The sequence below is a fragment of the Balaenoptera musculus genome, chromosome 6, assembly GCF_009873245.2.
Source record: "Balaenoptera musculus isolate JJ_BM4_2016_0621 chromosome 6, mBalMus1.pri.v3, whole genome shotgun sequence".
NCBI classification, from domain to species: Eukaryota; Metazoa; Chordata; class Mammalia; order Artiodactyla; family Balaenopteridae; genus Balaenoptera; species Balaenoptera musculus.
This window is the reverse complement of record NC_045790.1, coordinates 80,554,757-80,581,634: the sequence shown is the minus strand read 5'-3', so window position 1 is coordinate 80,581,634 and position 26,878 is coordinate 80,554,757. Positions and strand designations below refer to the sequence as shown.

The 26,878-nt window shown below is 48.9% G+C and overlaps 1 protein-coding gene across 1 annotated transcript in view; it reads left to right on the top strand.

The window, feature by feature from the left end:
* The window catches only part of PAX5 (paired box 5), a 177,529-nt gene that overhangs the window by 42,425 nt on the left and 108,226 nt on the right, over positions 1–26,878 (top strand). Inside the window, exon 6 of the mRNA XM_036855868.1 lies at positions 14,933–15,108. Within this exon, the coding sequence (XP_036711763.1) occupies positions 14,933–15,108 (176 nt within the window). The remainder of the gene's footprint in view (positions 1–14,932; positions 15,109–26,878) is intronic.

The window sequence follows — 26,878 nt, the reverse complement described above, 5'->3', positions numbered from 1 at the left end:
TAACAGTAAGTCACAGATTTCCAAAATCTCCTCTGATTTGGTCACCCTTGTTGAGATCCACTGCAACAAATGAGTTTCTTTTTGGGGTCTCTTCCTTTGGGAAGTTCTGTGACTCTGTGAAAAAGCAAAATCAGCATATATTGTGCATTTTGTGTGGAGGACCCTGTGCTGGGAAGACAGAGAAGCATGGCCTGATGTGCATCTGGGGCTCCTCCATGGGTACCAAGCTCCCAGGGAACCACGGTTGGTGAGAGCCCCACCTACATCTTGTCTCTGTCTGGGATACCCTCTGCCTCCTCTCTCATGCCCCCAAGTCCAAATCCTGGCTCAAATGCCAACTGTTTCCTCCAGGAAGCCTTTCCTGACCCTCTCCCTGACCCCTAACACCAAACAGACTCTCTCTTGGCGCCCACTGTCTGCTCTTCAGTGCTCTCGTAGGGTACTTTCCGATGCTTGAATCCTAACTCCATCTCTAGGCTTCTTCCCCCTGCTAGGAAATGGGCTCCCCTTACAGGACTATGCTTGGGGTCAGAGCACCAGCAAAAGACGAATGAATGCTTGAACCAAAGGGTGCAGCTTAGCCAGGTGCTCCTCTCTGAACACACCTTGTCCTTTTTAATTAGGCAAATGGCTTCCCTTTTCCTGTTCTCACTCCCTGTCCTCATCGGCTGACCCGAGATGTTTGCTGTGCAGATGATACTGTCTCAATTTGTGGTCCCCCTGGCTTGCTTGCTCTGACCCAGTGCTGCAGGCTTGGCAGGATTTATTGACCCCATTGCACAGATGAGATGAGATGTGCTGTGTAAGGTCACACGGCTGGCAAGTGGCAGAGCCAGAGCTGGCACCTGGTACACTACCATCTTTGTCATTTAAACTCTTCCAAGGCCGGGCCTCCCCCTTGGGGAGTCATTCATCCATTCACTGGCTCCTGACTGAGAGCTGGGCACTGCGGCCTCAGTGATGGTCAAGGCCTGGTGGCCCCCTTTGTTTTCCCTGAGGGAGTTCTATCTCCCAAGCCCTAGGCCAAGCATGGAAAGGCACTTCATCAGATGCCCGCAGGGAGGGAGTGAGCACTCCTTCACAATGGGAGGTTGCCAAGGAGTGGCTGTGGCTGTCTCCTTTGTACCTGTTTTTGTTTTTGCTTTTTTTTTTCACTTTCAATGAAATATCCACTTTTACCTGTTTATTCCACAAGTGTTTTTTTGCGCTTACTATGTGCCGGACATTATTCTTGGTGTTGGGGACACAGCAATGAACGAGACAGACAAAACCTCTGCCCTCATGAATGATATTCTAATGAGGGAGAATAAATAAATAAGGAAAATAAACAGCATGTTGTTAAGTGCTCTGGAGGACCACAAAGCTGGGTAAGGAGATAGAGAATGAAGCAGGGCCGGGGGTAGGGTACATGCTGGTTTGTGGAGGGTGGTCATAATGATGAGATGCCATTTGAGCAGAGACTCTAGGGGAAGGAGGAGGGAGCCAAACAGGTACTGGGGGAGGAATGTTCCAGAGAGAGGGAACAGCACGTGGCAAGGTCTGAGTGAAGCAGGGGTGTACTTGGCATGATTGAGGGACAGCAAGGAGGCCGATGTGGCCAGAGCAGAGTAAGTGGGAGGAGGGTGGGAGGAGGGGAGGTCAGGAAGGTGGGGCTGCAGGCCAGGGGACCCAGATACAGTAGGGTATTGTCAGCCATGACCCACTGTGGATTTTGCTCTCAGTGAGATGGGGCATCAGTGAGGGGCAGCCCGAAACGTCTAACAGGGAAGTTCAGGGGTGCGTTCTGTCCTCCACCACCAGTGAGTCTCTAACTCTGGCAGACTTCCCTCTTCATTGTCTCCTGGACCTGCCCCTGAACCTGGGTAGCCATTCCCGCCATGCGCTCTTTCCTGGGTGAGGGCCTCCATCTGGCCCCTGGGCCTTTTCTTATCCCCCTCCAAGAGGGTCTCTACTCTGTGGCCACAGCAACCATATGAGCCCCTCTACCCCACAACCGTTCTGTGTATGGACTGAATTGTAAGTGTATTGATATAATCAGACAAGGGCCCGACTATTTGGAATACAGACTGAGGGATCTGGGAGGTAGGGTCTGGGGCTACTGGAAGGTGTATGGGGAGGGGGGGCAACATGATGCAGTGTGAGTCCCAGAAGCCCTTCCCCCACCCTCAACAAGCCCTTCATCTCAGCCCCATCTCTGGCCTCAGCAATGGCTCCCCCCAGAGGTGCCTACTTTATTTATTGCTTCTCCCCAGCTCCCTGTGGGCAGAGGAAAGTCCATTAGTGTGTTTGCAGACTCTGCCAGCTCTAAGCAGATGCAAGGCTTATTTGCAAACTGTCATTGCCCTGGCCTCCTCCAGAGACCTGCATGCTGGGCTCAGCTTTGTGGTTCCAAGAGCCTCCTCCCCCAGGCAGACAGCCGGGTGGAGCCCCTGTGCCCTGATTTCCCAAAGCACAACATCTTAGCTTGCAGTTAGGAAAATTAAATTAACTGCGATGAAGGAACCAAAGCAGCACATTGGGCCATGTTGAGAGTGGAGAATGTGGCTTGGCGTGAATCAGGGGACGTGTTGAGAGAAAGCATGAAGAATCCTGGGCTGAGGGCCTGGGATCCAGGTTTGAGTCCTGACTGGGATGCTGAGTGTCTTGGTGACTTTGGAAAACTGTTTTCTGCCCTCTGGGTCTCAGTTTCTAAGCTGTAGAAGACGCTGCAGCTGATCTTAGAATCCATCGTAAGCTCTAAAATTCTCTGAACCGAATTTGGAGGTCGTTTCCTTCGTCCAGGTAGTCAGGGACAGAGTGGTGTACCCAAAATGACTCCACAGTTCTGAAACTGCCTGGAGGTCGGCCTCAGCGGGGTAAGAGGCACTCAGGAGCTGAGATACCAGGGCTCTCAGGCTCAACTGGCCTGATAGCTCTGCTATGTGACCTTGGGCAAGCTGCTTGCCCTTCTCTGAGCCCATTTTCTTGTCTGTAAATGGGAATGATAATCTCTTGCCCATCTCCTGAGGTTATGGTGAGAATCAGAGAAGCTGATGAAAGTGAAAGGTCAGCGTGAATGTATACTTGAGGAGTGGCGCTTGTTATTGTTGTTGTTGTTACCATTTCCACATGTGCCTTACTCTGTCTGGGCGCATACAGCTGCCAATATAAGAACATGCCCCCGCTGAGTACAGAGCCCAAGCACCTCAATTTAGCTATGTAAAAGGGAATGATGGTGCTTCCGTGCAGAATAAAGAGCCTCTCTTATAATTTGTGCTTTTTCAATTCCATGCCATCATAAATCCACCACTCATGTGTGTATGTCTGGTGGAAAAACACACCACAGATTTACACAAAAGCCTCTTGAGTTCTTTTCAGTTGGGACAGGAGATGACACACGTTGGCAGACAGAGGCTGATCTCTGTGTATCCAAGAGGAGTCAAGCCAGTCCAAGTATATCTAACAGGTCAAGCTCTGAAATGAAGAAGCAATAAGCCAGTGAAATGGTACTATCACCGAAACATGATTGATCAATTGAATTCTATCAGAGACAGTGGACAGTGAGATTAACTCAGGCCTGATAGGTTCAATGAGTTAAAGCATGATGTTCATTTCAGCTTCATTTCACCAGTCTTTTCTTGTGAAATTGGTCAATCAATAGAGGTTGAAGATCATATATATATATATATATATATGGGGGACCATCTTATGGGGAATATAATCTCGGTAGTTGGCTCCTGGCTGGGGCTGCCTGCCTTGGGTAATGGAGACAGAACAGGGACTCCATCAGCCCCATCGAAATGGCCTGATATCTTCTCCAAATGAAAAGTATTTTTGGATCTCTGATGATTTATCTTTTTTTCCTCCCTCTCACTTTGATCTATGACAAAACCCATACCCATCTTGGAGAAATATAGTGATTTCTCCCGAAAACATTTGTGCAATGATCAGATAGATACACTTCAAAATATGAACCTTCTTTTTAGTTATATTGTCCTCGGAAAAAAATAAAGACAGTAATTTAAAAACTCAAATGGGGGTAATGCAAAGATATCAGAGTAAATATGATTTTAAACCCTTTTATTTATTTATTTCTGCACAGTGGGGGATGGGGACAGACTGCTGTGTGCATGAAAGCCGAAAAAGGGATGCATGCCTGAGAAGTCCTTCTAGGTATAATTAAAACGAAGCCTTTAGCATTCTTTGATCTCATTTGAAAACACAATTCACAGAAACAAATCACCCTTTTGCTCTTAGTAGTATTTCATTTGCTTTGGAATATTTTCACTATGGTGGTTAACATCCTTCCTAATTAGTGTGCGTATCTCTCTGTAAGGTGGAGTAATTAGGTACTACTGTACGAAGTAATGGACTTGGACAGTACGGATTAGAGAGAACAGACTTGTCCTGTGGAAATGCTTAAGGTATTACTTCCTTCCTGCCTCTTCTTTGAGGTCATCTTGATTCATTTAAGCACAAAGAAATCCCATCTCTTCATACCAACACCATGGGAGCTTCAATACTGTATTTGTACTGTTTGTACATCAGAGTATATATTACGCTCTGGATAATAGATAATAGTACCAGGCCGCTAAATGGGGAGGAAAGAGCCTTGCACACTTTACTCCCTCCCCTTCCCCGAGTTCCTGCCCTCTAAACCTACTGACTTATAGCCATTCCCTGGTGCACCAGGCTTTTTTGTGCCTCCAGACCTTTGCATGTGCTGTGCCCTCTGGTTGGAATGCACTTCTTGACTGCCCCTTTCTTTGGCTAACTCCTTTCTACTCATCCCTAAGACTTGGGCTTCGTCTTTTCCAGGGGACTTTTCTGGATCACTTCTGCTCCCAGTCTGGATTAAGTGGAGTGGTTTAGTGTAGGGGCGGGAGCAGACTCTGGAGCCAGACTGCTTGGGTTTGGATCCCAGCTCGTCCATCTCTTAGCTGTGTGACCTTGGGCAAAGTGCTCCCTCTGCTCCCTGTGCCTCCCTGTGCCTCAGTTTCCTCATCTGTAAAATGGGAGGGGGCAATAACAGACTTGACATCACTGGGTTGTTGTGAGGATTAAACAGATAAGTTGCTTAGAATAGTGCCTGGCACAGAGTAAGCTCTGTATAAGGAGTGGCTACTACCGTGTTGTTCCCACGGTTGCCTCTGCTTCTCAGGCTTGCTTCTCTGCCTTTGGCTCTCAGGGCGGCTTACTGTACTGCATTGGGACTTTTCACTTGTCTGTGTCCCCCACTTGAAGACAGGGGTTAGAACTTACCTCTCTAGCTCAGGTGCCAAGTGCAGGGCCAAACACTCAGCAGGAGTTTGGTGCATGCTGCTCAGGAATGAATGGATCCATGAGGCTTGGAACAGGAATCAGGGGCCTCATGTGTTCCTAGGCTCAGCTCACCTTGGACCTGCCTTCTGGCCCCAAACAAATCCCTTTGCAGTTTCTGAGTGTGGAATCATCAGTCCTTTGGGGTCTTTCCCTCACTGACAGCCTATGACTCATTGGGTAACACACGGCACAATCAGATTCACTCTGGTCGAACCTGAACGTATTCGGCAATTTTACAATTTTGCGTTTTCCTTCCCGAGAAGAAAGATTGAGTGAAACTAATGGCTGAATAATGGTTGTTCCAATGGAATTTTCCTCCATGCCGCTCTGATTTTTCTCAGCGTGCTGCCCCGGTTTAGGATGGCATTTATAAAATCACCCGGAACATCGAGTTTGGTTCTGGGCTGCCGTGGGACCCTGCCAGCCCTGCCACCCTGATCCCCAGCACAGGGCCTGGCTCACATAGATGCTCTAGAAATGTTGCCGACTGAAGTTAGTTGTCTGGGCCTGGAATCCTATCCCCTTATGCCAGCACCTTGTCCCTTCCCCTTATCTGAGGTCTGGGTCTGATGTTTCCTCCTCCAGGATGCACCTCTGTGTTGTTAGTCATCTCTGAGTTACCCTAATCATTCAAAACACCATGAAGAGAAGAGAAGCTCTGTGAATTATTTTGTGTAGAAGAATTAATGGCATTTTGTTGTTGTTGTTGGGCTCTGAGCACTATGAGACTTGCTGTGTTTTCCTTTTGGTGTGTGTCACCAGGAAGCTTAGCGCTCAACTGAATTTTGGTAGTTTATCATCCTCTTGTTTAAAATTTTGTGAATTGCCTCAGCTCTTTCTTAGAACGTAGAACATAAACTCTTATTTGGTTCACTCTTTCTCCTCCGGGATCACTGATATAATGGAGGTCACTTCCAAAGGTTTTCTCCGGAGTTCTCTGATGATGCCAGACACTATCCTATTACTGAGTTCCCCTGAACCATTCGGACCTGCAACCCCTCAAGTCTTCCCAGGTCACTCATTCAGTCAACAAACATTGATTAGCATCTCCCTTGCTTGAGGTGAGCCAGATGTGGGCTTTGTCCTCAGAGAGCTTATACTCTTAGCAGGGAAGGGAAGAAATACAGGCATACCTTGGAGAAATTTCGGATTTGGTTCCACACCATCCCAGTCAATCAATTATCACAATAAATGGAGTCATACACATTTTTTGGCTTCCCAGTGCATATAAAAGTTATGTTTACCCTATACTGTAGTCTATTAAGTCTGCAATAGCACTATTTCTAAAAATGATGTATGTACCTTAATTAAAAAATACTTTATTGCTAAAAATGCTCACTGTCATCTAAGCCTTCAGTGAGTCATAATCTTTTTGCTGGTAGAGGGTTTGAACTATCACGAGAATGACCAAAATGTGACACAGAGACATGAAGCGAACAAATGCTGTTGGAAAATGGCACCAATAGACTTGTTGATGCAGGGTTGCCACAAACCTTCAATTTGTAAAAAATGCAATTATCTGCAAAGCTCAATAAAACGAGGTATGACTGGGATAATCCTAGAAACAGCTCAGGTTTATTGAGTACTAACTACGTGCCAGGTACTATGCTAAGCATTTTATATATATCCTCATTCAATTCTTTCATTGACCCCATGTATCATTATGTATTGTTCCATTTTATGGATGAGAAAACTGAGGATTAGAGAGGTTAAAGAAGTTTCTCAAATATCATAGGCTTGTAAGAGACAGAGTGAGGATTTGAACCTCCCTAGTATGCTGTATCACATCCATCACGGTGCTCAGCTTGACTCTTAAGATGTGTTAAAAGGTGTGCAAGTGCTCTGCCATGTGACCTTGCTGTGACCTTGAACAAGTTACTTATTATCTCTTCCACTTTCCTCAGCAATAAAATGGGGATTCCAAGAGGATGGACCTCACAGGGTGGGTTGTGAGGAGTGAAATCCAGGATAATAGTGGTGGCCCATGCAACTTGCTGAGGAGACCTAGAAGGTAGGGTGATTAATTGAGCCTTGTGCTTCAGAGAGGCTGAGCCTTTGATGGGCAGGGGTAAAAGGTGAGTCAGCAGAGGGAACGGAATGAACAGTGGTGTCAGGGAGTGGCATCAGGGACACTTGGGGAATGAGGAGTAGCTTACTGGGATGGTGTTGGGGGGTGACTAGAGGGGTGACCTTGACTGGAGGGGCAGGTCATGGAGGCCTGGGAGGCTTGGGCTTTGTCACGGGACAGCCTTGGAAGGGTTTTCCTGATGTAAATGATGATGACAATAGCTTACGGTGTTTGGACACTAACTTTGTGCTAAGTGTGTCACAGGGATTATCTCATTTAATCCTTATAAAAGCCCTAGAGATGGTCCTGCTTACCATTGTTCCCAGTTTACAGATAAGGAAACAGAGGGCTTTAGTCTTAGTAGCTGACCTGAGGAGTAAAGGGAAGTGGAGAGAGCAATGGATCTGCAGACAAGAGACTGAGGTCCAAGTCCCACCTGAGTGATCTCAGTTACCCATCCTCTCTGAGCCTCAGTTTTCTCATCTGTAAAATGGGGTAAGAATACACACCTCACCCAGATGTTCTGAGGATCAATGAAATTTAAGGATGCGAAAATAACTTGGCTCAGCCCTGGCACGGAGCAGTGTTCTATCCAGTGGGAGATCGTGGGGCTTGGAGAGCCTGTGTTCCCCATCATCTCTGTCACTACCCCTGTATTCTTAGCTAGGGACAGATGATGCTCTCTCACTTTCAGTGGTATGCAGGGCATTTTGCTGATGTAGCCCCAGAACAAGTACCCTGTCTACCTTCACCCCCCTTTTGTAACCCATAGTCATGCCTATCACCTCCTATGGAGAAAATTCTGGAGCCACTACTGCCCTCAGCAAGCTTCCATTGCATCAGAAACAATTTCTTAAAGCTGCAAGTTAGCATGGTCTGAATTTGGTTGGTCTCTGCTTTATGGATTGCTTTAAGAATTAGCCATGGCAGCCATCTGGGAAGACCAACCCCAAGCTCCCTGGACTCACCTGACCCTAGCTGGAAATGCCCCAGGTCACACCAGTTCAATGTTCCCAACCTCCCTGGCTCTAGACTCCTGTGGCAGATGACCCACCAAGACCTGGCTCTGTCCCTGTCTTCATTGGGGGAGGCAGGGCTGTGAGCATGGTGGGTGCCAGAGTCCAGAAGCAGCAAACTGGCTGGAAGTCAGCCTCCTTGGAGCACTGCCAGCCAGACTGGGAGAAGACCTCAGAGCCTGGGGTAAGGGTGGGGCATGGGAGTTTATTTTCACAATTTCAAAAGATTAAGGGTGTGAATGCAGCCCAGTGAAGAAAAAAAGATTTCTCCTGTCTTCTGACTTTCTCCTAGAAGCCCCCTCCAAGGGCCCCCTCTCCTCACATTGTCCATTCTTAAAGTAAGTATTAGCAAAGAGAATGGATCTCCTGGTAGGTTTGGCCATCATTTAGGGGTAGAATGAATATTGGGGGGTGTCCCCTACAAAGACTGCACAAACAACCAAAATGGAAAAATAGGTTAATGCTCATTTAATACTATTTAGTAGACAAAATCTCGGTGGCTTTTGGAGGAGAAAATGGTTAGAAACAACTAACTCAGCCTGCTTAGTTTATTGTTGGGGCATGTGAGGCCCAGAGAGGGAGAGGTACCTGTCTGGGCTCACACAGCAAGTAAGGGCAGAGCTGGGGCTAGAACCCAGGTCTGCTGGCTCCCAACCCTTTTCCCACTGGGCCCTGCCACTGCCCTGCCATGCTGAGGAGCAACTGTGAGGATAAAGGAGGCTGTGTCAGGGCTCTGGCTTGGGCTGGGCTCTGCGGGAAATGGACTCTGAGAAAGGCCAGAGACTGACCCAGTAGCTCAGCCTCCTTTCCTGGGCTCTGGAGCCTCCAGCTGGGGCTGCATCCCAAAGGCCATGATGCCAGAAGGAATTATGGAGATTCCTGTTTGTTTTTATTTTCTTTCTTCCCAGGGAGCATCTGCAGGACATAAAGTACATGATGATTTTAAAGAAACAAACCAGAACCCTCCAAGAAAAATGCAAAACCCCTGAATCTGCTGTGCTCTGAAGAAAACGCAATGGTTTATGATCTTTTAAGACACACAGGAGACAGCTTTCTCTTGACAGATGGGAATCTGAGCTATTTTGCTTCCTCCCTCTTTGCGTGACCAGACCCGATTGTGTAAAGCTTTAGCTTCAAAGCCAGGTTGTGAATAACATTGGTTTAACCTGAAATTTAAAGCCAGCATTTCTCTGCTCCCCGAGATGGAGCTTCCTGCCCCTTGCTCCCCCTGAAGCTAGCTTCCAGAATGTTAATTCTACGAGCCATGGTTGACTACTAGCCCAGCACTGAGTCTATTACATATTATTTGATTTGGAGTAGAAAAAAGATTTAAAGATACCATGCCCCCTGTATACCTTTGTACTTTTGCCCATGTCTGTCCATATATTTAAGCATACCATTCACATTGTGAGTCAGATTTTTCTTCCCTGGAATACAATGGGTCCGAGTGCTTCTGGAGCCTGTCTCCAAGATCACATTCTCCATTGAAGTGAGGCAGCACCTTTGTGGATGAGAAACGCTATGGAAGCGTCCATTGGAGGCCTGGAGGTTCAGACCTGTCCTTGTGCAGGGTGTGATTTTCTGGTGTTCACTTTTGTAGCCGTCTCTTTGCATGTAATCTGTTTGGCTCATGCTCACCCACTGTCTGCGATACCCAGAGATGGGTCAGCCATGTCCCTGGCCTTTGAGAACCATGAGCCTTTTTGTCAGAATATTTGTCTTGGTTGACACTTGCACCTTTACTGGTCTGATTATTTTTCAGTTAACATTTGCCTCTTCCACTGGATGTAACTCCATGAGGACAGGGCTGGGCCAGCTTTTGCTCATCTCTCTATGCCCAGCATTAGCCCAGCGCCTGCTCTCTAAGGTTGGTTGAGAGAAGAACGAACAAACGAATGAATGAATGGGTCAAATGGAGGGACTGTGACATTTACAGGCCAGACCTGCGGAGTGAAGGTGGTATTACTAACTTGTTTGTTTATTCCACAGATGTTCTCTGTGGAGGAGACAGAGATGAATTAATTGTGGTGTTTCTCCCCAAGGTAGCTAACAGTGCTATGTGAGAGTGAAGGGCCCAGGGGCTTGACTCCTAAGATGAGGGAGAAAGTGGTCAGGGTGGCGCGTGACTGAAGCATGAAGGAAGACACCCTGGAGGATGCGGCATGCGGTGCAATGATTAGTGTTTGTCCTGGCGACAGGGCACACGCCAATGAGGAGTGATTTACCTTCCATATGGGCTCTGTGGATCACCTGTGGCTGACAGGCTGACTCCAGGCATCACCTTCAAATGTGCACAAATGTAAAATTCATCTTGCCAGTTCCTAGTCTTTCCAGACCTTGGGAGCAGGGTTTAGAAAGCACAGCCTGATCTACAGGAACTAGCAGTTCAGGCCCTGGGACTGAGAAATGTGGAGGGCGATTGCCTCCCCAGCCCCCTTCTGTGGCCCCCCCTCCCCCCAGCGAGGCTCAGATGACCTCCGTGGCTATTGTGGCCTCTGTGGCTGCCTGACCGGACCCCCGCCTGCCTCTCCAGAGTCTCCTGGGGCCTCTTCCTCCCACTCCCTCTGTCCCTTTCATCTCCTCTGCCTGGCACACCCCCCCCCCCATCCCCCGCTTTGCCCTGCTGACATCTTGTCCTCTGCTCTCAGTTCGAGTATGACTCCGCTTCGGGCGACTTCCCTGACTCCTCCCCGTGAGGTCATACACATGGCCATTTGAATATATTTCTAGGCACTTTTCCTACTTATCACAGTTTGTAATCATATCTGTTTGTGTGAGCACTTGACTAAAGTGGGCTGCCCTTTCTATTTTGCAAAGAGGGGCCGGTCTTGGTCATCACTGTATCCTCTGTTTTTTGTTTTGTTTTTTTAAAATATTACCTGGTGCAGAGTAAACTCTTTATCAATATCTGTTAAATGAATGAATAAATGATTGTACGTTTAGGAGTGCCCCAGGCCTTCTTAAGGAAATGACAGACTACCTGCAAAGTGGCAGGTAGACTTCACCTCCTTCCCGAGGAGAGAAAGCAGGTGCAGGTGCTGGCAGGCGGGAGCAGTCAGAGGGGTCAGGATTGGGCCGAGTGCCTGGAGAGGTGCCTCTTCCCAGCTCCCAGTCCTCCATTCCGAGTCTCTGGGTCACCAAGACAGCCTGGACACTCTCCCGGGCTCCGCCCATGGTGCTGCGGCTGACTGTCAGAAGGCCTGAGTGGGACGCGGTGAGCCTTCCTTCTGGAAGACTCAGAGCAGGCCCCAGCGCGGCTGCCTGTGCTGAAGAATGTGTGGTGTCCTGGGCGGGGGGCTGGTCCTCCAAGGACCCGCAGTGCATGCCACTTGAGGTCAGCATGTACCCTGAGCCTTAACTCTGTGCCAGGGTCTCCCTGGTGACCAGACAGTGACCTTGCCCACAGGAGCCCTCAGCCAAGCCATCTCCTCAGAGCTTCCTCAGCGGAGGTGCAGCTCTGCCTTTCCAGAGCTCTGAGCTGTGCACAGAGCCCAGCCTGTGAAGCCCATGGGAGAGGACATCAGCGGGAGGACCGACTGGCTGCCAGGGAGAGGCCTCCTCCAGGGGCAGAGATGTGGAGTGTCTGAGGGGGCAGCCTGAGTGGGAGGCAAGAGGCAGGCACTGCCCAAGGGGCTCAGCAGGGAGAAGCCTTGGCAGGAGATGTCAGGAGCTGGCAGATAGGAAGGAGCCTTTAATAGGGTCTGGCTGGTAGGATGGGGGCTGGGGACTATAAGTGAAGTTGGTGGACAGGGAAAAGTCTCCTAAAAGTGGACGTGGTCTCTCTGACAGGGAGAGACTCAGTGGGAGCACTGGGGACCCAGGCCAAGGTCAAGCTTTGGCAGGAGTGACCGGGGCCAGGATGATTGGCCAGAGCCAGCTGAGCCTCCTTCCCGTGTGTGTGTGTGTGTGTGTGTGTGTGTGTGCGTGTGTGTGCGTGTGTACCTGTGCACACATGGGCTACTTGGTGGATGCCAGCCAATGGGAGAACACTGCTGGGCAGACACAGGCTGGGCCGTGAGCTCCCACATCCTGCTAGTCTTGGTGCCCTTGTGGGAATGACCCCCATGGATATAGGCCATGACGAAAGAGGGGTCTCTGAGGATGATGTCCCGTGGGCAGGAGCAGGGACCTGTCTCGTGGAAGGCCAGTGTCACAGGCTTCCAGGGGAGGGCCTCAGGCTTTAGACTGGGGGACATCAACCAGAGAGACCTGCTCCCTCCTTGGCCCACACGTTGGGGTGTCTGGTCATTCAGTCTACAGCCAAGCTTAGGTATCCTCTTGGGGCAAAATTGATCTGGGATCCATTTTCTCAGGGGTGTCCTAAGCCACCTCTAAAGGCCCTTCCTGTCGAGGATGCTGGGGTGCTCTGAGCTGTCAGCCGCCACGGGGGACTCTGAAAGGCCAGCACTCGTGTGAACACCCAAAGCTGGTGTCTTTGTTCAAATGTCAGAGCCTGTATTGCAGTTGCCCTGGGTAGGACAGTTGGGGAAACACCAACCTGGGTCAGTGTCTCAGGGACACAATATCCCACTGCTTCAAGCTCCTTGGTTCGGCTTCCTTCCTCACATGGGTGGGGTTTTGACATGATGGATGAAGTCTAGGGCGGCAGTGGACTGGCGGGGTGGGGGGTGGGAGGGGGATTGGGCAAGGCCTTGGGTAAGGGCACCTGCCCGGGAGAGATCTGACACACACTGGTTTCCCACGGGGGCTTCCCAGTGGCAAAGGCAGGCCTCACCTCCGGGCCTGGCTTCCAGCAGTGTCTCTGGGCAGCCCTGCACGAGCAACTCGGTCCCAGAGGGCCCTGGGGAATGATGGTCCTGCAGGCCATTTCCTCACTGGAATCTTTCATCCTCCTTGTTTTCTCTCATTTTGAATGGGTCAAGCCCAAAGCTCATGAAAGATATTTCAACCCATTTAATTTTTAATTGATAATTCCTAGTATTTTCTCTGAAATGTAGGCATTATCACGGTGAAGAGCTAACAATACAGAACCCATAGAGAACTTAATCCTGTGCTTTCTTAGTAATTTACATTTTGTTGAATAGTCAATACATTTAAAGTTCTATAACGAAACAAAACAAAACAAGCATGCTTTGAAAAGTCTCCCTCCCCTTTGCCTCCATCCATTTAGCTCCTACCTCCCTGAATGAGTAACCACTCTAAATGTTTCTCGTGCTGCCTTCCAGAGCCATATATGTGTGTGTGTGTATACACATACACACACACACAATGTGTGTAAAGTCTTATTTTCTTCCTTTTTTACACAAAACGTTGTATATATTTTTTTTGATAAATTTATTTATTTTATTTACTTATTTTTGGCTGCGTTGGGTCTTCATTGCTGCGCGCGGGCTTTCTGTAGTTGTGGTGAGCGGGGGCTACTCCTCATTGTGGTGCATGGCCTTCTCATTGCCATGGCTTCTTTTGTTGCGGAGCACGGGCTCTAGGGCGCACGGGCTTCAGTAGTTGCAGCACATGGGCTCAGTAGTTGTAGCTCGCAGACTGTAGAGCACAGGCTCAGTAGTTGTGGCACATGAGCTTTGTTGCTCCGTGGCATGTAGGATCTTCCGGGATCAGGGCTCGAACCCATGTCCCCTGCATTGACAGGCGGATTCTTAACCACTGCGCCACCAGGGAAGCCCAAAACGTTGTATATTATACATGCTGTGCTGCATCTTGTTTATTTATTTTTCATTTAACGATGAATCTTGAAGATCTTTTCATATCAATTCACAGATGGAATCCTCTTTCCTTTTTGTTGCCATACAGTATTCTACTCTGTAAGCATACCATAACTTATTTAACCAGCTCCTACAAATAAACTCTTGGGTTGTTTCCAGTCTTTTGCTACTAGAACCTTGCATATATATGACTTCCCATATGTGTAAGTCTAACTATAAAACAATTTCCCAGAGGTACAATTGCTCTGTCAAAGGGAACTTGCATTTGTGATCTTGATAGATTTTATCAAATTGTCCATCACAGGTGTGTGATCAGTAGACTCCCATCAGAATTGTGTGAGAGCATCTGTTTCCTTACAGCCTTCCTAACACAGTGTTTTGTTGGCTGGTCACATGATGTGGTGGCAGTTGTCCCGGGGAAGGGCGTCAGCTCTGGGAAAAAACTATACCTCCAAGGGGATCTTCAGAGCAGGAGAGGTGGTGGCACCTGGTGGTTAAGCCTCTGAGTCAACCCGAGCTCCAGTCCTCAGGCAAATCAGTTAATCTCTCTAGGCCTCAATTTTCTTATCTGCAAAATGGGGGAAATAATGCCATCTACATAGGGTTCATTGTGAGGATTAGATACAATGACGCATGCTTCATGCAGGGCCTGGCCTGTGACTGTGGGAAGCTGGCTCTGGCCTAACCAGCAGGGCAACCTTGGCCAAAGACCCCCCTGTCTGAGCCCCTGTCTGTTTCCTCTCTCATCAAGGGAGGAGCTGGGCTCGTGGGTCTCTCAGGCCCTCTTCCCAATCCAGGGTCTGACGTGTCTTCCCCAGCAGCTTGCGTGACCTGCACTCACCCCTCCTCTCTCATGCTCATCAAAGGTATTCAGGAGTCTCCTGTGCCGAACGGTCACTCACTGCCGGGCAGAGATTTCCTCCGGAAGCAGATGCGGGGAGACCTGTTCACGCAGCAGCAGCTGGAGGTGCTGGACCGCGTGTTTGAGAGGCAGCACTACTCGGACATCTTCACCACCGCAGAGCCCATCAAGCCCGAGCAGGTATGCCCCCGACTCGCTGCCTCCACACCTGCCACCTGCACGCAGGCCTGGGTGACCCACCCAAAGACATTCAGTGGGGAGTGGGTGAGAGTGCCAGCTTCTACTCAGAGCCGGGCTTCTCGTTCTCCGCCAAACGTGGCCAGTGGCAGCATCCCACGAGGTCTGGAGGATGTGTCTGGGGCTTCTGCAATTGCTTGCCCTGGTGCCTCCTCTCTCTGGCCGGCGGGGGGTTGTGCCGTGTCTGGCTGCTCTGCCGTTGCTGAGGGGTGGTGTCTTTTCCCAGGGCTCTTTGCACAGGGTGGTGTAATGATCTTCTGGGCCACTTGAGGTGGTCTTGGGTCATTATCCTGTCAGTCAGGGTGCAGGTGGAAATACGTAAGCACCGTATCGCCATAAACCAGGTTATGATGACACTGGTGTGTCCCCTACTGTCAGCCTTCTCGTCACGTTGTCCTGTCATGCTTTTAGAACTGAATCCAAGAGTCTGGAAATAAGGAAGTGTCTCATTGGACAAACTCGCAGCTGGGTCATTTGCAAGAGAGGGAAGGAAGCAGGATGATCCCTTGCTGAGCAGCTCCCTGCTCTAACCTGGGCCGAGAAGCAGTCACTGCCTGTGGCTGCAGAGATGGCATCAGAAAGGCTCTGCCCAGTGAGAGGCTCTTGGGGCCTGGATAAGGTCCCCCCAGTACCAGATTCGATTCAGGAGACTGTTTCCTGGTGCCCCGTCTGTGACAGGCTTTGGGCTGTATACCTCGCAGGCACGGGCAGCTCAGACTTGGCTCCTGCCTGCCGAGAGCTCCCACCTGGTGGGTGAGTCACAGAGGCCTGTGAGTAGTAACTTTCCCCAGCACTTGCTGGCCGGTCCTGGTGGGGAGGACTGGCCTGCTGAGCTTCCTCTACAGGCTGATTAGGTGATGCTTCTGAAGTTTTCCCAAAGAGCCACTCAAAACAGTATAGGCTGCAGCACAGGCTCCTGTGGAGAGAATAGGTGCTGGAGGGGACCTTGGACGGGGAGGAGTGAGCAAGGCCTCAGGGACCACCATCCTACGATAGTCTGGCTGTCTCTGTGCAGTTCCTATGAGGGCTCTCACAGACCATCTAGCTACTTTGTTTTCAGACGGGGAAACTGAGGCCCAGAGAGGCAAAGAGACTTGCCTAAGGCCACCCAGCAAGTCATGTATTCACTTAACAAACACTGATGAGTGTTTATTATGTGCAAGGCACGGAGCCAGTCACTAGGTACATGAGTGAACAAGACAGGCTTGGATCTGCCCTCAGGGAGCCTACAGATGTGTAGAAGAATCACAGTAAAGAAGGATTACTCAAAGGGTCACGGATTACAGATGCACTAGGCGCTGAGGAGGGGATGTCTGAGGTGCTCTAAAGGGATAAAGCAGATGCTGAGCCAGCCTGGAGGCCACAATGGCTTATGCTGAGCCCCGAAGGGATGTGGTGGGGAGAACGTGCCTGGCAGAGGGAATAGCGAGTGCAAAGACCCTGAGGTCAGGGGGAGTATGGCAGGAGTGAGGAATGGAAAGAAAGTGTGGCTGGGCTTCAGGGAGTGGGCTGAGGAGGGTGGGAGGAGATTCTGGGGAGCTGGGCCTGGTCTCGTAGACTGTGCTCAGGATTTCAGTCTTTCTCCTGCAAGTCGAGTGACACCTCCTCTGGGAATGACATAGTCGTATGTGCTGGTAAGAGCTGATCTCACACGCTCTAGTTCCTGGGCTTCAGGGAGTCTGTTTCCATCACAGGCAGCCTCTCCCACTCAGAGCCCTTCGGAGAGATGGCCGAAGCCACATTCCATCTGACCCAGGAGGAGAAAGAAAAGAAACTCAACCCGGAACCTTCCTTGGATGAGGCCTACATTTCCCTCCAGAATCTGGGAGAAAAATTACCTGCAAACCTTTGACAATATTACAGAATTTTAGAGCCAGCAGGGACTAAAGAAGCAAGCTATCAACCCCCTCATTTTCTAGAGGCCCAGAGAAAGGATAGGGTTTGTCTGAGGTCACCCAGCAAGCGAGGGCCATACCTCTGCACAAAACCTCTGGCATTTCTATTAAGCCCTTATTTACTTAATTCATTAGGTGAATTAACACATTAGGTGTTAGGGATTGTGTTTCCCTGTGTTTCATGTGATTCTCATGGAAACTCAGAGTCTAATCATAGTTCATCCAGCATGGAATGCCCTGGAAGCCTGGGCAGACTATAGGGCTTCGTATGTGACAGGAGTCCATCCAGGTATCCATTCACTCACTTGCTCAGGCGCTCAGATGCTCATTTATCCAGCGTATTTCTTACATGCTGGCTGTGAGCCTGGCACAGTGCCGGCACCCAGGGCAGGGAGGGCGGGATGAATCAGGCATCAGCTCAGCCTCCAGCCACACAGGGGCAGTGTGACATGGATTCATAACCTCCTAGGTGAGGGAGAAGTTTCTATGGACCCTGATGAATGGAGATGTTGCCTCTGCTGGGAGCACAGGGAGGAAGTCATGGAGGAGGCGACATTAGGGGACAGGTCATTAGGCCCATGTAGAGGTGGGCCTCAGGGGAGGAGACCTGAATCACAAACTCTGTTTCTAGCAGTCTGGCCATGCAGTGTCCTTCAGAATGACGTGGACACGCTGAGGGCCTGTCTGACCGTGTGGGTTCTGAGGCAGGGCCTGCCGATAGGATAATGACTGACTCAGTGCTTTCTGGTTAATCTGCTTCACCTCCCCGTAATGGGGCGTAATGAGGAGAGACGGGAGGTGAGGCCACGGGGCTGCCGGGCACACACGCAGGCACTGGACTATGAATGACATACCCTTGCTCCCCACTCCCAGTCACTTTGGACAAATGTCGGCCGAGCAAGGGGCCACAGGCTGGTAAGGGATGCGTCAAGGGTACGGGTTCCTTGAGCCCCTCGTGCCCGCTGGCAACCTTGCCTTGTGAGCCCAGAGTGTGTGGTGGCGGTGCCAGGAAGGGGCCCAGAGCTCTGTCTGCTGATACTGACCCCTCTTCCATTTGTGAGCATCTGGTCTCCACGGTCTAGTGGCAGTTTGTGGGGAAGAAAGATCGTGTGCCGGCCTTGGAGATGGGGGAGTTTGACTTGAGACCGGCTTCTGCCCGGCTGGGCAAGTCACTTTTTCTCTGGACCTCCGTTGCCATATCTGGGACAGTAGTAATTGTGATGGTGACAACAACAGCACAGCAATAGCCTAACAATAGCGGCAGTGATCCTCCTCACCTATGTGTGATCCTCTACAGTCATCTAAGGTCTTTCACATCCATCCTCTCATCGGACTCTCCGTGTAACTGCCTGCTACACAGGTTAAGCAAGATTTGTGAGCTCCATTTTGCGATTGGAACATTTTTTTCCAGACTGTTCACCCCATTTTCAGGCCCAAAGGGGACTTGTCGAGGATGCAGAGCTGGAATCTGACCTCAAGATCTTTTGTCCATCTTGTGCAAGATGGTTACATGGGCCTCCATGTCCCCAAACAATTCTAGGGGCCAGTTTTCTGACTGGCTGGTTTTCAGAACTGGCCTTTTGCAGCTAGAGTCTGCTGGTCATTGTAGAACCCTCAGATTCTTGCCATAGGCTTGGGTGGTCAAGTCCTCCTTAATCACCCACCCCTAACTGCCCAAGGGAAGAACATTCCTCTTCAGGGCCAGGCTGGAGTCCCGCCTGTCACTTCCACGATCTCAGAGCCCGCCCTCACCTGGCTGCTTTTCCTGCCAAGATCTACCCTGGGTGGGTGGGCCCAGGCTTCTCCCTTTTTTAAATAAATTTATTTATTTATTGGCTACGTTGGGTCTTCATTGCTGTGCTCGGGCTTTTTCTAGTTGCGGCGAGCGGGGGCTACTCTTCGTTGCTGTGTGCGGGCTTCTCACTTCGGTGGCTTCTCTTGTTGTGGAGCACGGGCTCTAGGCTCATGGACTTCAGTAGTTGTGACACGCAGGCTCAGTAGTTGTGGCTCGCGGGCTCTAGAGCACAGGATCAGTAGTTGTGGCGCACGGGCTTAGTTGCTCCGCGGCATGTGGGATCTTCCCGGACCAGGGCTTGAACCCATGTTCCCTGCATTGGCAGGTGGATTCTTAACCACTGCGCCACCAGAGAAGTCCCAGGCTTCTCCCTTTTATGAGAGAACTTAGTAAACCCTTGCCCCTGGGTGGAAGGGGTTAATATATACACACTCCTGGGGCAATGAAACACTTCCTTTTCAAAATAGTTATTGAAAAAGCAATTCTGTTTTCCCTACATGTGGAGTGAGTAAAAATCACCTGGAGAAGAAGAGAAAAAAAAAAAAGGAAACAACGGTGGGTGGTACGTGTGCGTGTGTTTCGAACAGTGGCATCTGTTTCAGTAAAAGTTGCATTGACGCTGTGGTCGGTGCTGAGCTCCTGGCGGGAGCTGGTCCCTCCTCTGGCCACCAGGAAGGCCGCCACCAAGCACAGCCTGCCGTATTTACTCTCAGCAGACTATTAACCAACACTAGGCTATTAATCTGGCTTTTGAGCCTTCACTAAAGCCCATAAAAGCTCACAGTTGTCAAATGGAGTTCATTTTAATTTCCTTTCAATCACAGTAAATTATTCAGGTGATAAATCAGCTGGAGCAGCCTCCTGGCTGTAATAGAAACCCTAATTCCTGGCTAATTATCCAGCCCATTGCTGCCAACAGATCAATACGGGCGCAAAATGGAACAGGCCCAGGGCCCTCCCTCCCATCGGGCCAGAGACAGAAAGACAGCTGGGGAAGGGGGACGTGCTGCTGACCTCTCAGGAAGTTCAAAGGTCATGGAAGGTTAAACCGGGAGAAGTCCTGTCCCTTCTCTAACAGAGAAGTCACCAGAAATGCCTCCTGCTCTCATAAGCTGCTTTGCCCTCTGAACGGTGGCATTTCTCCAGGCTGGTGGGCCTGGGGCTGAGCATTGCCTACTCTTGTGGGCGTCCTCCTCCTGGGGAGGGGCTGGTTTGTGTTTCTGAGCATGACTGAGCTTGGTCATCAGAGATGGCTTGAACCCTCCCTGAGTCAGAAAAAGGGCTGGGGACTGTGGAGAAAACGATGAGGTGGTGGTGGGCATGCTTTCTTTCTTCAGGGAGCTCCAGGAGAGAGGGTGGGGAGAGAAGGGAGCGAGGAGACAGGTGTGCCAGGCTAAGAATGGGGGAAGGCTTCCTGGAGGAGGTGTCATTCATGCTGTGCCTTGAGGGATGGGCAGAATCCAGCTCTGTGGAGAAGGTAGAGTTGGTTGGAGAGGGCATTCTAGGCAGAAGGAACGGCACGGATGAAGGCATGGAGGAGTGCAAGTGTGGCAGGGAACTGCAGGCCGGTCTAGGTGGTTGGAATATGGGCTGAGTGAAAGAAAGTCAGAGACAACGGGGCTGGAGAAGCAGGAGGGCCCTAAACCCCAGAGCGCTGGAAGGTGGAGGTGAGGAGGTTTGGCTTTGCTTTGGGGCAGTGTGCCCTGAAGGGCCCCGAGTCTGTAGCCTGGACTAGTCTGCTCTCCTGGAAACAACCTTCAGTGGGGCTCCTGCCTCTTGTCCTGTCCCTGCTGCACTGTTGGCTTTCTCTTCCTGAAGCTCATCCTCGCATACTAGCCCCTCGTGGCTTCCCACTGCTCACAACCTCAATCCCGGCTCTTCGTCTTCAGCGTGACCCTTCACCACTCCTACAGGCCTCTGCTTGCCTACAAGATGCTCCGGCTGAAGCTGGGCCTAACCCCTCACTGCTCCTCATGGGCTGGGCTCCTCCTCTCCGAGGGGGCCACAGACGATGGGCTGGCGTGTGCATGTGTGTGTGTGCGTGCCTGTGCGTATGTGCGGGCACGGGAACCCCAGGGATGGCTCTGAGCACGCAGGGTGGCAGGGACTGCAGTTATTATTACTTTCTTGATGTTGTTGTTCTCACTCTGAACTCCTGCTCACAGTTTCTCCGAATGGAACATTCTTTCAGTCTGTTTCTAAATCTATGCAGTCCAGCCCCAGCAGGAGTCCTGCCTGCCCTGGGAGGCCTTCATTGACCCACTTAGCCTGCACTGACTTACCTCTTGTCTGAGTTCATAAATGTACCGGGTTCTAATCATTACTGTAGTAATTGTTGTAGCAACTGTGTATTCGTTTCTGACCATGGGCCTGGCTCTGTTCTGAGGAGAACGCTTCTAGCCCCATCTCATTACAAAGTCACAGAGCTCCTATTATCCCCACTGTGCAGACAGGACGGCTGAGGCTTGGTGAGATCAGTGCAATGACTCAGCCACAGGGCACAGTAAGTGTGGAGCCAAGTCGGAAGCCAGGTCCAGAGTCCAGGCTGGTAGCCACTGGGTTACCCCCAGTTGCAGCACAATTAGGCTGCCCACCGATTCTTCCGGGTGGGCAGTGTCCTAGAGATACACCCTGAGGGTCCAGTCTGCTCACCCTGGGAGCTGCATGAATTAGGAAGTGCTGGGTCTGCCCGCAAACCAATATAGTCTCTGGAGGTATGAACCAAAGTCAGGGCAGTGACTGTCCCCTTCTACTCTGAGCTAGCTGTGCTCCTCTCACTCTGCCCCTCCCCTCGTAGGGCTGTGCTCAGGGCCAGGCTCCTCCACTGCAGACAAAACAGAGTTTGCTCGGAAGAGGTGATTAAAAATCTTACCTAGGAGGGATGACTGGAGAAATTAGGGCTGTTTGGTCTGAAGAAGGGAAGACTTGGGGGTGTGAGCAGGGAAGGAAACAAGCTAAGAGAACTTTCTAATAGCCCAAGCTTTCTCACAGTGGAGTGGGCTTCCTTGGGAAGTAGTGAGCTTCCCGTCACTGGAGGCATATAAGGAGAATCTATCCTTTTTCATATATGCTGTATTAAAAGTTTAAGAATCCACAGAGATGGGAGATTGGGATGGATATATACACACTACAATATGTAAAATAGATAACTAATAAGGACCTACTGTATAGCACAGGGAACTCTACTCAATACTCTGTAATGACCTATATGGGAAAGAATCTAAAAAAGAGTGGTTATAAGTATATGTATAACTGAATCACTTTGCTGTACACATGAAACTAAAACAACATTGTAAATCAACTATACCCCAATTAAAAAAAAAAAAAGAATCCACGGAGGGCTTGATTAGCTAAAAGTCAAGGTCCTTCCAACCTGAAAGAATGATTCTAAGGTAAGAAGAGTGAGAAGGTCCACTGGGAAGAGGGGAAGGGGTAGGGGAGGCAACAAAAGGAGAAGACCTTTCATGCTGCAGCATGGCAGGGACACTGAAGGGCGGTTTCCCCTCAGGGATCCTCACTAGGGTAGGCAGAGAGGCCTGGGTCACAGGGGCCATGGCTCTGAGCAGTGAAGGGCTGGAGGCTGCAAGGTCTTGGGAGGCCAATGATGAGTCCAGCTCCACCAGTGCACAGAGCAGGGCTGGGGTTTTTGGTGAAGACACCAGGGCCAGAAGCCTGGATACCAGTGGCTGGTGCCAGCCTCACCACCCACACACAGTACCGGCATCCTCTGCCCAGGAGTTCATGGCCAGACCCGTCGGGGGTAGGGAGTGGAGCGGAGGATTAAACAGACGGTGTCCTGCCAGCAGGTGCCACCGCCTGCAGGGGGGCTGGCAGAGTGTGAGGCATAATTGAAGGTAGAGGAATTACTAATTAAAAAACCCCAATAACCTTTCACATAGCACTCTTGCTCCCAGCGACCCTATGAGGTAGAGTATATGCAGTATAATCTTCATGTGGCAGATGAGGAAACTGAGGCAGAGAGAGATTAAAGTAACATGCCCCAAATGATGTAGCTAGTAAGACTGCCACATTCCCTGCTTCCTGCCTTTTGTGGGTGTAAACAGTTCTCTGGAGTCAGCTCCCTGACCCCTGCAGGTATAGACATCTGAGTGATTGATTTCATTCAGCAAATATTTATGGAGTACCTGCTCTGTGCCAAGTACTGTGCTAAGTGCTGGGGACACAGCAGCAACAAAGATGTGGTTCCTAGAATTTACCCAATAGCAATGGAGACAGATTTTTTTAAAAAATAAACTTATTTATTTATTTATTTATTGGCTGCATTGGGTCTTCGTTGCTCCATGCGGGCTTTCTCTAGTTGCGGTGAGCGGAGGTTACTCTTCCTTGAGGTGCATGGGCTTCTCATTGCAGTGGCTTCTCTTGTTGCAGAGCACGGGCTCTAGGTGCACGGGCTTCAGTAGTTGTGGCACATGGGCTCAGTAGTTGTGGCTCACGGGCTCAGTAGTTGTGGCACACAGGCTTAGTTGCTCCGTGGCATGTGGGATCTTCCCGGACCAGGGCTCGAACCTGTGTCCCTGCATTGGCAGGCAGATTCTTAACCACTGCGCCACCAGGGAAGTCCTGGAGACAGATTTTAGCAAAAGAATTATGCCAGTAAAAACAGTATATCATTACCAGTAATTACAGAACATGATGGGTGCTGTGAAGAGACAGATCAGGGTGTGCTGAGAGTGAAGAGTGGGACCTCATTTAGATGGGAGGTCAGGAATGTCTATCTGAGGATGGCGCCTCTGAGCTCAAGATAGGGAAGGGTGGTGGGAACAGTGTCCCAGGCAGAAGGAACAGCCTGAATGAAGACCTGAGGCTGGAAAGTAACCAAAAGATGTCCCGTGGGTAAGCATGGTATGTGGTATGTGGTACTGTCAGGGAGGTGGTGGGGGACGGCTGTGAGGGGACTTGTGGACCAGGGCCAGGGGCTTGGGTTTTATCGTGAAAGTAAGGAGAAGCCTCTGCAAGATTTTAATCCAGGGACTAGCAGGATCTAATCCAATATGGATTAGAAGATTATTCTGGCTGCTGTGAGGAGACTTGGAGTGTTGGTAGGCTATTGCCAAGGTGCAGACAATGTCACTGCATCCCTGGAGATCATTGCCTGCCCTGTCTGGGGCTGACCTTCTCTCCAGTCCATGGCAGCACCCATGAGAGGAGCTACAGGAGGGTGGAGAGAGTGGTAGTGGCAGGAGAAGGGTAAGAATTCTCTACCCAGTTCTTCCCAGGATGAGAGGGGCTAGAATCCTGAACACTGAGATGCTTAAGCGAGATTTAACTTGGATATCATCTTGCCTTTGAAATGAGATAATGACAAGTCTTATGCTGGAATTCTTGCTTCCTAGATCTCTAGAGGTACTGGGTGCCTCTATACCAGCCATACTGTCCCTTATCCTTCTACTGTCATCATCTCAAAGTGACCCAAGGGTGAAAATTACATGGACTATGTGGGATCTCAGCTTTGCTCTGAGGATCTTGCCTGAGGATGCCCAATTTTCTGCCCAAGAAAAATCATGCCTGTTTTGCAAGACTGGGGAATGTTTGAGGGAACACTGAGCAAGTTGCCATTGTGTAAAAGCATGGGATGGACCGCTGGGCTTTCATAATGGCTCTTGGGCTAGTCACTTCTCTCTGGGTCATGGTTTCTGCATTTGGGGTGGGGGATTAGCCTGGGTCATCCTTGAGATCCATTCTAGCTCTAACATTCTGTGAGAGCTAAAACAAATTGGGAATTCATCTCTTATTTTTATTTTGACTTGTTTACATTTTTTTCTTCCTGTCTGTTCCACTCTTTTAGATGACAGGCAAATTCTGTGTATGTGGGGTTTAAAGATTACAAGCGAATTGTCAAAGAGCTGCCTGTGCCTTGCTGGGTTGTTCTTTCATTCATTTATTCATTCATTCATCCAAGAAACTTTTACAGATGTGCCATGTCAGTGACATTGACCACCTGCGCTGTGCTGTGTGGCATTAAGTAACAGCAATAGATGTAGCCAAAGGTACTATGTGAAAACTGATTTTTGGGTAGAGATATTTCCCCCTAAACAATGCTAACCAATACTTGCAATAAAGAAAGACAAAAAAGCTAACAGAATAGGTAATTCCAGTCCTACAGCTTATTTGTCTTGAGAGTGCACCGCAAGTTTGGCTTAAGGAATTTGGTTATTCACAAAGCTCTTTAAAAAAATGCAAACATTATTTTGTAAATTACAAAAACAAAAAACAAAAAAACCAAAAAACCTCCATAGAGTTTCTGGTTCTGATAACAAGGTCTGACCTATTGCAGACTCCCTCCCATCTTAAACAATAGAAATACTGGATCAAGTATAACAATGAAAAAAATATATATCTAAATACCTAAATATATATCTATATATCTATATATCTATATATCTATATATAGATATATATATCTGAGGTTTAAATAAAGAGAGAGAAATCCTCTGGAGCTGGAAATTTAGAAGGAGCTCAGAGCCAGAATTCTACATGCATGAGCTAATGTCCCAGTGGCCCAGGGTACTGGTCCTGGATATTGTTCCTAGTGAACAGGGGCTGGAGTTTTGATGCTGGTGTTAAGATAGAAGATCCACTCTTAGACCTGTGTAATATGGGAGTTGAAACTGAAACTCTTGCTAAAAACTTGAAACCTGGAAGGACCACACTTTCCATGAAATGAACAGTAGGCTGAGGGAAGCAGCAAGGAAACTTGATTCTGTATGGGACTCAGGGGAGAACCAAAGTTTCCTATGACAAATTGAAATCCAACTATGGCACATACAGGTGTTGCATCTCACTTTATATTACTCGCAAGAAACCAAAGAAGAGAAATTAATATAAAAACTGGGCTCATGTCAGTGAAATTCTTGAGAAGCCGAGCAGAAGCACATGAAAAGTTCTCATGTGGATACTTTCACAGTCCATTATGTACAACGTGCCTACAGAGTAAATGTTAACTACTGAAGATGAGCTCACAATTAAAAAGTTGCAAACCACAGAAGGGCAAGTCAGGAGACATAACCAGGAAAATTAGTACTCCAAGAACCTAAAATACCAGGCAATCTGAAAGGGACAATAAAATGACTAAAGAGATGAAAAAAGGACTAGAAACATTAAAAAAGAACAAAACAACATGAAAAAAGAATAAGCAGATTAGGAAAAGAACCAAATAAATTCTCTAAAAATAAAAAATTTAGTCATCAAAGTTAAAAATTCAATTGATGGGTTAAATAACAGGGTACGACACAGCTGAATAGAAAATTAGTGATTTGGGAGACAGAGCTGAGGAATTTGTCAGGAATGCAGTATGGAAATCTAAAGAGTTGGGAAATATGAAAGAGAGGGTAAGAGATAAAACACTATTTCATGAGAAGGTCCAATATACATCTAATAGTTGCTCTGGAAAAGTAAATAGAAAAAACAGAGATGAGGCAACATTCGAAAAACTAACAGCTAAGGAATTTATAGAACAGAACTGTTGCAAGACGTGTCATTAGATTGAAGAAGCATACTAAATCCTACACAAGTTGAATAACAATAAATGCACATCTAGGCAAAGCTTTGGTAAAATTGAAGAACATCAAAGACAAAGAGAAAATTAAAAGCAACCAGAGAGAAAGTATAACTTTTAGATTGACAGGACACTTTTTAAAGCATCAATAGAAGTCAGAAGACAATAGAAATTATCTTCAAATGTTAAGAGATAATAACAATTGATATATCCTCAGATAAATGATCATTTAATAATGAAGGAAAATAAAAACATTTTAAGACAAAGGAGAGTTTACCACTTACACACTCTTGCTGAGCTGCTAAACAATGTACTTCAGTAACAAGGATATGAGAGACTTCCAGTTTCGGCTCTGATGTATAAAGAGCTTGGGAGTCATCACTCCCATATTTGCAGCAAGAAATAAAGCTGAGCAAACTGAACAACAACTATTCTCGACCCATCAGAGAATTAAGGTTGCAGGGCAAACAGCTACTGAAAAATCTGGAAAGACAGGAGAACACAGAG